The following is a 10,309-nucleotide window of genomic DNA, read 5'->3' as shown; positions in this document are numbered from 1 at the left end:
GTGTGGACCCAACCTGGGTAGAGGTGTGTCCACAGCTGGGTGTGCCCTGAAAGCTGGTCTCTCCAGCCGGGGGGAGCCTGGGACAGTGAGCAGGGCTAGCATGGCATGGTGACCCGAGGGCCTCAGGGTTCGAGGGATGACCCCGCCTGGGAGGGGCTGTTGCTGGGCGGGGAGGACAGGCTCTTACCTGGCTCTGGGATGTGTTGGTCACTCCCCAAACCGTGGTGACCACGGAGAGGGAGCCGGGAGGCTGGTTGGTGTTCTGCTGCCAAGGGACAGAGTCATAGGGGAATGACCCATCACTGCAGAGGGAGACAGGGCGGGGATCCTCAGGGGCTGCAGACACAGGCGCAGACGGAGGCATGCCCCATCTACTAACCCCACCATGCCCTGCAGCTCCCAGCCAAGCCCAGGTGACCCCCATTCTCAGTCAGTTCTGGATCCCCTAGGCCTGGCACGGTGTCCAATGCAGAACAGGTGTACCCTGTAAGGTGACCGATCGTATGACAGCGACCTCTCCTCCCATCACCGTGGACGTGTCACCCCCATGGCTGTCTGTCTCACCTTAGCCCAAGTCCACAGGCCATGCTACGGAGGAAGAGAGACCTGCAGGCTCAATCTAAGCTCTGCCTTCGCCCACGCTCCGCTCTAAGTGGCTCTCAAGAAACAGCTCTGGTTCCTCGGCACCAGCTTCCCCTCACAGCTACCCCGTCCCTTCTCAGCAAAGGTCAGAAGGGCTCGAGTCTAACTCTTGGTTCTTCCCCTTCCTCCTGACCCCTCAGAGTGAGGTGGCCGCCCTGCCCGGTTGATTCGGTCTTTGCAAGGAGCCTCCTTCTGTCAGGTTTTCTTCCTGGATGACAGGTACTGGCCTACCTGCTGTGCCTCCTCCCCGGCTTCCTCCCCGGCTCCCACCCCGATCTCTCGAGCACCTCCCTGCCAAGCCAATCTCCTTCAAACACCTAAGACACTCGGCACAATCAAAGACCTTCCTTCAATGGCTTCCAGTGTTTACACACAGAGTCCAAACTCACACAGCAGAATGGTTTACCCCATTGCTAATCCCACCCTACCCTCCTTCCCATCTTGGTTCCCACTTCTCTGGGAGCCCCTGGCCCCAGCTGTTCCCCCAGTCTCCTCTGTAGTCCCAGCAGTACCCACCTTGTTTGATGACATCTCCCGAGGAGCCCCCAAAGATCAGAAGGCCCGACGCCCAGCCCTGCATACCATAAGTGCTCAGAGATGGCTTTCTATTAGTTGCCATGGTACCGATGGAGAGGGAGGTCCGGCAGACCCCAGGGAGAGGGGCAGAGGCACAGGCTCGAGAAGGAGTCAGCGAGGTCACAGTATAAAGAACCTGCCGGGGTGCCACCCCCAAGAAGTGCTGGGCTGGGGCTTCCTCTCCCCTGGAGCCGGTCCTGCGCTGACTCTCCAGCACCTCTTACCGAGAGAAAATCCCAGACACGGCCCCAGAAAGAGCAGAAAAGCAAAGCACTCACATCTGTGCTACCGCCTCTGCCCACGGCATCCCGCCAGGGCTGAGGCCTGCAAGGCAGCACTGCTGGGTAGCCGGGGAGTGGGGGCAGGTGGGAGAAGGGGCTTCTGGAGGAGGGTGGCTTGGTAGGAAAGCACCTCATGCCTCTGTCTGACTTGTGCCTTCATCACAGGAAGTCAGCAGAAGGCAAAAGCTGACTCATACCCCCGTCGAGCAGCCAGCCCAGGCCCTAGAGGTCGGGGCAACTGGGAATGGAGGTGTGGGGAGCCAGCAGAGAGGTCAGACTTCCAGGAAGGAGGCGCAGGACTGCATGACAGGTGGGCAGAGGGGCGCTGGGGGTCTGAGCCTTGTACCCTGCTCCTTGCCAGGCGAGGCCCTCGGTCAAGTTGGGCCAGACTGGAGGGAGGACCGTGTCACTGACTGCTTGCTCGCTGCCCCCTTGCCTGGACACCCTCTCTGCTTGGCCAGCCCCTGGTTTCCTTCCTGTCTCTGCTCAGAAGTCACCTCACTGGAGCGGCTGTCCTGACCTCCTGGGAGAAGAGGACCCCCCAGCCCCAATCCCTTTTCCTCTCACTCGGGCCTTTTTTGTGGTACTGTGGGTACAAGTCCTGCACCTGCTCCTCCCTGGCTCAGGGCCCTGGCGCAAGTGTCCGAGCCTGTGCGCACTCAGTCTCCTCATTTGTTAAATGGGCATAAGAACAACACACTCCCACCCCCGCTCTACTCTGTGTCTTCAGACTGCAGGTCATGACACAAGAGTGGGCTGTGACACTGAACCATGAGGGGGAAAAAAAGAGGGAATAGAACAGAAAGTAATCCAAGTGTGAGCACATAGTAAGGAGGAATATCATCCCTTGAACTGACTTCTTGATGTTATGCACGAGCACATGTGTGCCCTGGGTCTCGGGGTAAAAGTGCACATTGATCTCAGGCCGGCTAGTCAGAACACGGGCCCCCGTGGCCTAAGTCTGACGCGGCTCAAAGAGGAGACTGCAGACAAAAAGGCTTCCTTAACTGGAAAGTGACACAGGCTTTAGCATTACTCATGATTTCTGGGGGGAAAACAGCAGGCCGAGAACTGCGGGGAGAGGAGCCATCCTCAGGGAACCAGCCTGACTGCCCCCTGCCTCTGCAGGCCAGATGTGATATGGGTCAGTGGAAAGGGGGTGAGGCCCAGATGCACAGGCCAAAGGTGACCGACAGCTCACACTCTCTGCATCTGGGGGGCACCGCTGGGGGGCCTGGGAGCCCAGAGAGCCCGGGTGGGGCAGAGAAGCACAGGAAAACAAGCAGGGCCTGCTCCTCAGCACAGCTGGGCTGGAAGAAGCCCCGCTCTCCCAGGAGGTCACTGGGGACCCGGGGGCACCAGCCGGTCCCAGGGCTGGCACGCCAGTCTCACAGGGAGGCCCTGCAGGCTGTGGTTTTAAACAACAAAGAGGAGACCCTGGACACCCGCCTTCCTTCGGGACCCTCACCTTAGGTGTGCCTGGACTCAACACAGGACCCCAGCAACCGAGCAGAGCTTAGGCCCGAGTCTGTCCTCTCTCCCCAGAACTCCTGCCCCATAAGCTCCCACCAGCCCTCCAGGCTGAGGTCTGGTTCCAGCCGAGGTGCACGCCTGGCAGGCTCAGGAAGTAAAGCCCCCCCGGGAGCCCCTCCGAGCCTGGCGGGGACCCACAGCTGCTGCCTCACCTCCTCAGGCGGGGAGGTCCCGGCTCCCTGGGATACAGGCCCTCGAGCAAGCTCCCAACTGCCCTGCAGCTCGTGGGTGGGCCTTGTGGGCGGAAACCGGCTCCTTCCTGTTTTGTCCCCTCCGCCCCAAGCTCAGTGAGAAGCAAACTTAACCAAGGTTCCCAAACTGGGCATTCCGCTGTCTGGCTGGACGGTTCACCCCAGAGCCCAGGTGCATACCTGGCGTGTGTGGGGTACACGTATGTGTGCACGTGTGCACACAGGCCCCGCTGGCACGATGATCTCCACACGTGCGGGGGGGAGACGGGCACATGCGTGTAGGGTGGTCTCGGGGACCTGCTCGCCCCCACTCGCACCTGCTGCAAAAGCAGAAGTGGCAGCCGCACCGACAGGGCTGTGACTCATCTCCTGGGGAGACGGCTCCTGCTGGCACGGAAAAGGCACTCGCCCCCATGGGCCCACGGTGGCAGTCAGCCCTGCCGACGTCTCTGCCCAGACTCAGACACTGCTGTCGGGGGGGCGGGGGGGGTGCTGCCTGGCTCCCGGTGCCCGAGGATCAAGGACCAGCCAGGCTCTTGGGCCCCCTACCAGGGTGGGAGGGGCTCAGGGTGCTGAAGAGGAGGCCTAGGGGCTTGGGGGTGGCTGGAGGCTGTGTCCCTCCTCTGCCAAGTACTATTTCCCCAGCAGATATGCTCAGTCCAGGTCAGAGGTCCCTGGCATTTCAGGGCTGCCCACTGGGAACCACTTCCCTCCACCTGTCCATACCTGGTTCAGAGGGAGGCCAGCACCCCTGGGATCTGAGAACCCACTCTTAGTAGTCCCGCCCAGCTCTGCACACCTGCAATCCAGCATGGTCTGGTCTCATGCCACAAGCCACCCCCAGCCACAGTCCTGTCCAGCCAAACTTGCCCCAAGAATCCTGTTCCACCTACAGAGGCACCAGCGCCAGAAGCCACTAGGATTCTCAGCAGTGTTCTAGCAAGCAACTCCCAACACAGGGGCAGCTGCTTCCCTACCTCTGTGCCTCTTTTCAGCCTGGGATGCTTCGTCCTCACCCTGAAAGATGCCACTCATCCTTTCTAGGCTCCTCTTCCAAAGGCCACCTCTTCCAGGAAGCCCTCGCCCCATCCACTGGCCTGACCTCCACTTTCTCCTCACATTTCTGGGGCCCAAATGGGAGCCTGAGCGAAAGTCCTCCTGCCTTGTTCCTTCTGCCCCAGGAGCCCCAGGTTCTCTGGCTACCTGTGCCTGGCATGATGTCTTCACACACCTGCAGGGCTCAGGAAACTTCTAATAAAAGTGCCAGAAAGAAACACCACCTCTCTGTGCTTGACCTCAGAGGGATGCCTTAGAATGAATGAATGCATTCATTCATTAAGCCTGACTGCTGACCACCTACAGTGTGCTTGTGACCACATGGGCACCGGCACCCAGGAAGCGAGAGGTCCTGCCCTCCAGGGAGGGGGACAGAGGAAAGCTAATGAAGTGGCTGCTCACTCTCACTATGCCTCAGTGTGCCATCCCTCGCCACACCCAGGGATGAGAAGAGCCCCTCACTCAGAGGGCGGCCATGAGGATTAGGTGACCTCATATGGGTAAGGCAAGGCCTAACACACCCGGGTACCCTGGAACTACTGGCTGCTGTTACCATTGTTATGATTCACTGAGTGGCTTCTACATGTAAGGAACTGTGTGAAGTGACTTTCACACAAGAACTCATTTAATCCCTTGAAGTGGGCTCAACAGACACATGTCTTAGGATCTGAGGCTCCCAGGCTCCCAGAGGTAGTCAAGGGTAAGGTTGACAGTGGGTCCGGCCACTGTCCCAGGGAGCTTAGGGTCCAGTAAGGTGGCGCTTCCCTGTACAAAGATGGCGATAATGCAAGGAAGCATCCATTGCAAAGGCCATCTAGAAGTCCACGAGAACTCCAAGAAGGGGCATAACTTCCTAAAAGTTCTTGGGGAAGCCAGCTAGTGAAGGCACACAGGAGACGTAAGTTATGCTTCAAAGACTGGCTGCAGACAAAACCCAAATAGTGTCCCAGGAAAAAACACTTTATACATCAAATCACTAGCTTTGGCCTGGACTGAGTATATTGGCAAATGTTCAAGGACTCTGACTAAACATTTTTTTAGCTAATATTCAAATGGCAGAGGGAGGCCTCAAAGCACAGTGGTTAACTATCTGGGCTCGGAACTTAGATTCTTTGGGGTCCAACCTTGGCTCTGGTAGGCCACTGATGATTTCTATGACCTGAGCCGTGTTACCTAAGTCAGCCTCAACTTTCTTATCTGTAAAGTGGGACTAATACTAATATTTTTAGGATGAAACATACAAATACAGGTAAAATTCTGCACAGTGCCTGGCAGACAGTCTCTGCTCAACTGTACCTATACTTTTCTCTCCATTTCTCCAGCTCAGTTGGGGTGTAGGTACCCATATTTACTTGATGATACAGTGACGGTGCTTAGAAGTTTTGCAAATAGGCTATCAATGGGAGGGGGTGTTATTATCATTCCTGCCTGTTGAACATATGTTCCAAGCCTCTGAGGCTTTCCTTAGTGTTTCTCTGCCTTCCTTTCTCTCAGAAACTCCTATCTATACTTCAGAGCCCAGCCTGGATGCTCCCTTTTATGACTCTCCTAAGCAGACCACCAAGGGCATTTTACTCTGTTCCCTCAGCACTTTTTTCCATATATTTTACAAAGAGCTCTTCACACTGCAGTTACAGCAGACGGTTTACATGTCTGTTTGCCAGCCCCATGGGCACTGACCGATGTTTGCTAAATATGAGAAAATGAGTAAAGAGGGAGTGATGATTCCTGGTTCCCGCGCACCTCCTGTGAAAGTGTCTACACAGACATTCATGGAGGGAAGCGGGAGGGAGGGCTGCGTTATTTCTTCCCTTGCACTTCTCACAGCCACTTTTTTTGGGAGAAATAACAAATTCCTATTAAGGGTATTGTCAGACCTTAATTAATTTCCCTCATCCGGCTCTATTGGTCCCATCTCTGCGCAAGGCTGTAGTGTTACCACTAATGACACACCAAGCCAGTGAGGAGCTGACGCTCCCACCATCTTTAATTTAGGGGTACCGTTAGCAGCTCTCTCCATCATCACAATTAGTGGGGACCACTTCCTTCCCTCCCTGCAGTGAAACTCAGAGAGGAACTGGTGAAGCTAACTGCGTATTAGAGAGTTTTAAATTTTTTCAAGAGGAAGGAGGAAAGGAAAAGATCCTTGCATCTTGGCAATCTGGAACTGACGGATTTATAGATCCTTCAGTCTCCCTTTCATTGCTTTTTTTTTTTCCTGGGGGCAAGAAGAGGGGTCTATTACAAACTGAGCTTTCGGTGTGGCCGTACAAAAAAGAGCTAAAAATGAAAAGCGGTGAAGGTGGTGTGATGCGACCAAGGAAAGAAGAGGACCGGCAGTCAGTTTTGCTTGATCCCTTCTTTGTTGGTTGACCGTGAATGAGCACATCTGAGTCTGATGGCCCCAGGCTGAGGGTTCAGAGAATAATGACTCGTCCACGGGGCTCCCCGTGTCCAGGCCCGGCAACAAGCATTAAGTCCTCTGCTGCTGTTATTCCATTGCTACACATGAGGAAACGGAGGTAGAGAGAGGATACAGAGCTGCCCAAAGTGACCCAGCGAGAAGATGGTAGAGCTGAAACTCAATGCCGGGCAGCTTGGCTCCAGGGCCTGTACCCCACCTGCTATACGGAGTGGAGCACAGGGCCCTGCTCAGGATTGGAGGGGAGCACAGGGCCGTGCCCAGAATCTGAGGGGAGCCCCAAGGCCCCTCCCAGGAACCTCTCCTCTGGGGGTGGCAAATCCCTCACCTGGAGGGGAAGGGTGGCACCCCTCGGTCTTGGAGGCTTCCCCAGCTCTAGTGGACTTTGACTGTAATCAAATGAAGAGTATAAACAAGATTTATTAGGCTTTCCATTACTGTTGTAGCACTGATCTGCACATGGACAATGTGCTAATCACAAATGGCTTTTTCAGCCACTCACTAAAAATCTGGGAGAAGGCAGAAATATTTGTTGGCAACGAGTCTGGGTCACTGCAGGGACTATGAACGGATCCTGCTGCCTGGCCGCAGGCCCGAGGCCCCTTCCTGCCCTGGGCTGGCCTCTCCCAGCCTCCCTTCTCCTGTGCGGTGCTCTGTGCACCTCTATAAAGTGGGAGGACGGCACACCGACAGCTCAGTGGTCAGGACCAGACGGGGACAAGTCCACAGGCTGCTCCACGAACCACAGAGCGCGAGCCAAACGTGTGGGTACCCAGGATTCCTCCTAACCACTGGCACGCTCAGAAGCTGGCTCCAGGGGTCATGGGCACAGGCCCCAACTCACAGACTGATGCTGTGGGGCCAACCTCCATGGCCTGTAATGGATGTGACCGTGACGCCTGAACTACAGAAATAACAACAGTCACAGCCTCCTAGCCCACCAGCCTGGGGCTTCAGGCATCCGGGCTCCCTCACCCTCTCCTGTTTGCTTGTCCTCAGAACCTTCAGACAAGGACCCCTGAGTCTTGGAATAGCCGCAAACCTCCGAGCACCAAATTCTGAACATGCAGGGTCCCTAAGCTCACCCCCCGCCTGAGGTCTCCTTAATGAAAGGGGAAGAGAAGCTTCCTTCCTCCAAGGCATTCAATACAGCTGTGGAGGAGGGCGGGCAGAAGACTTTCCTAGCTGTGACAGTATTTGACTTTCTCTTCCACTTTCTTTCCTTCTTGTTTGGGAAATTACATGAGGGACTTAGAAGGTGATGCACCCCATTGGAGTTTCTCTGGAAATAAGGGACTCCCCACCTTGGGGAAATGCATGAAGTTACACGTAGAGAGCAGCCGATCTCTAATCACAGGCCACAATGTGCCCTCGGAACAGCCCTGGTCTGAATGGACATGGGCTGGGCCTTGTTCAACAGATGATACTTCCTTCTGGTCTCAACTGTCCCACTATAAATCGGGAAATAGGGCGAGGTGTGGATTAGAATCGGGTTAACGACCAGATACCACGTCACTGGTCTTGAATGGCTAGTGGGAGGGTGAAGGGTAGAGTGCTGTGTGTGGTTCAGCGCCCTGCCCCTTCCTGGCTGTGTGTTCTTAGGCAAGTCATTGTCCCGCTCTGGGCATTTCCCTTCCAGTTCTGTCCTTGGGGTGTAGGATATGGTCCAGAATGCCTGTCATCTTGCTGTGTTGTTACCCATCAACACTTAGTGCGTCTTCCAATGCACACAGCTCTCCCTTCTCTGAAAGGCGGCCTGCTTCGCCCTCTCTAGCACTCCGTGGGCACGTACAGGGGGCTGAAGCGGGGTGTGTGGGGTGTGTGTGTGTGGCAGGGCACTGGGTACCAGCCAGTGGCTCTTTAGCCCATAGCATTTCTTGGGAAAGCCAGTTCGAACTCATAGGATACCATCTGCCCAGCTTCCAGCCCAAGTCCTTCAAGGTCAAGGCCCGTATCCTCTGGGCCTCTTGACTGTCTCACCCTGGTCATCTTCCTCCTGGAGAACCCCAAAGCCAACCTGCCTGTCACTCACCCTAACCCTGCCTCCATCTGCCAGCTCCCAATTTTGCCTCACTGAGTCTTATTTCCCCAACCAGTGAGAGTCAGCTCCTGGAGGAGAGACACCCTTCATCTGTTTAACCCTAGGACCAGGCAGTCTCATGCTTTCAGCTCAACTCAGCAGATATCTGGCCAAGGGCTGGCTGCGGTCATGGCCAAGCGGGTCTGTGGCAGGTACCTGGAGGGGCTGGCCTGCCATCAGAGGCAGCTTTACTGAAATGACCTGGAGGAGGGATGGCCGAGAAGGACATGAGACGTGGGATAATGAGAGGCAGGATGACTCTGGCAGGATGGAGAGTTAAGGAGGTAAAAGGTAACAAGGGTAAATGCAAAGTGTGTAGCTTGGGTTGCACTCAGCCACAGCCTGTACTCAGTGGCTGGGCAGCAGTTCAGCTGGAGAAGACCTGTGGCTTTTTAGCCAAGCAGGGGTCAAGAGGGGGATGGTGGACGGAGGAGGGTTTTGCCTCTCTAGAGCAGTGGTTCTTAACCACAGGTGATACCTCCACCCCCCAAATGTGTGAGAGTCCTTTAGCAACGCCTGGGGGTCACTAGGAGAACTGAGTGGGCAGGGACCAAGACTTGACATGCCCTGCAGACCCCTGCACCATAAAAAACTACTCTGGTCCAAATGCCAACAGTACCCCGTCCTCAGAAACACCTACAGAAGGGGGCTGTTCTAAGCATCAGAGGTGTCAGAGTCCTGACCGAGGGTGTAACGAGGCAGTGACCCTGAGAAAGGTCTGACCGAGGCAGGAACCAGCCACATGTTGGGGGCCATCCTGCTCGGGCAGGTGCTGGACCGAAGAACTCTAAGTTCCCTTCTGGCTCCAAGAATCAACTGCCTCTAATTCGATTTACAAAGCGTGGCCAGTACCAGACTTCCCGGCAGTGCCTCGATGGTGGGACCCAGGTGTCCTGCAGCGTGCTCTGGGCACAGGGAGAGCAGACAGCATGACAGGCCCTGTTGTTCCAGGGTCAGCCCGAAGAGCGCTCGGAGAGAACATCCCCAGCTCAGCGAGGGACGTGGAGATAATGAACTGGGGCACTTGCTGGTCCTGACCACGTGCTCCTTCTGAGGCTGGTGAAGGGCAGGCTGGACAGTTGCTCAGTGCCTGATGGTCTCGGGCAAGCCCAGTCCCACCTGTGATGCTGGGTTTCTGGTGGCCCTGCCTAGTGCTGATGGCCCAGCCACACTCAGCTCCTGTCTGGAAGGCCTGTCTGTGACCACGAGCCTGGTGACCTTCCTGAGCCCCTTCCAGCCCTGCCTGAGACCCTAATTAGGAAAGAGGGAAGGCTCCGGGTTCAGGAAGGCTAACTTTCTGCCAAAAGTCTAGAACCTGAAGAAGAGACAGCCCTCCACCAAAGGGACAAAGCAGTCAGGCTGGGTAAGCCCAGAGCTTTCAACCTCTGTTTTGATAGGGGAGAAACAGCGCTCACCCACGAGGATTTAAAACATGACAATTGCATTTTAGAAAACGTACTATCCTCCCAGCTGTTCAGGGGCACCCACCCCAGTTCTCCCACCTGAGGGGCATTTCCAGGGAGACCTG

The 10,309-nt window shown here is 56.0% G+C and overlaps 1 protein-coding gene across 1 annotated transcript in view; it reads right to left on the bottom strand.

Annotated features, from left to right (window-relative positions):
- Positions 1–10,309, bottom strand: part of ZMIZ1 (zinc finger MIZ-type containing 1) — a gene marked incomplete at its 3' end in the record, with an annotated part of 103,763 nt that overhangs the window by 20,859 nt on the left and 72,595 nt on the right. Inside the window, exon 5 of the mRNA XM_079710791.1 lies at positions 188–302. Coding sequence (XP_079566917.1) covers positions 188–302 — 115 coding nt within the window. The remainder of the gene's footprint in view (positions 1–187; positions 303–10,309) is intronic.

This window comes from Hyperoodon ampullatus (assembly GCF_949752795.1).
Source record: "Hyperoodon ampullatus genome assembly, chromosome: 1".
Classification (NCBI taxonomy): Eukaryota; Metazoa; Chordata; class Mammalia; order Artiodactyla; family Ziphiidae; genus Hyperoodon; species Hyperoodon ampullatus.
This window is presented reverse-complemented; position numbering and strand designations above follow the sequence as displayed.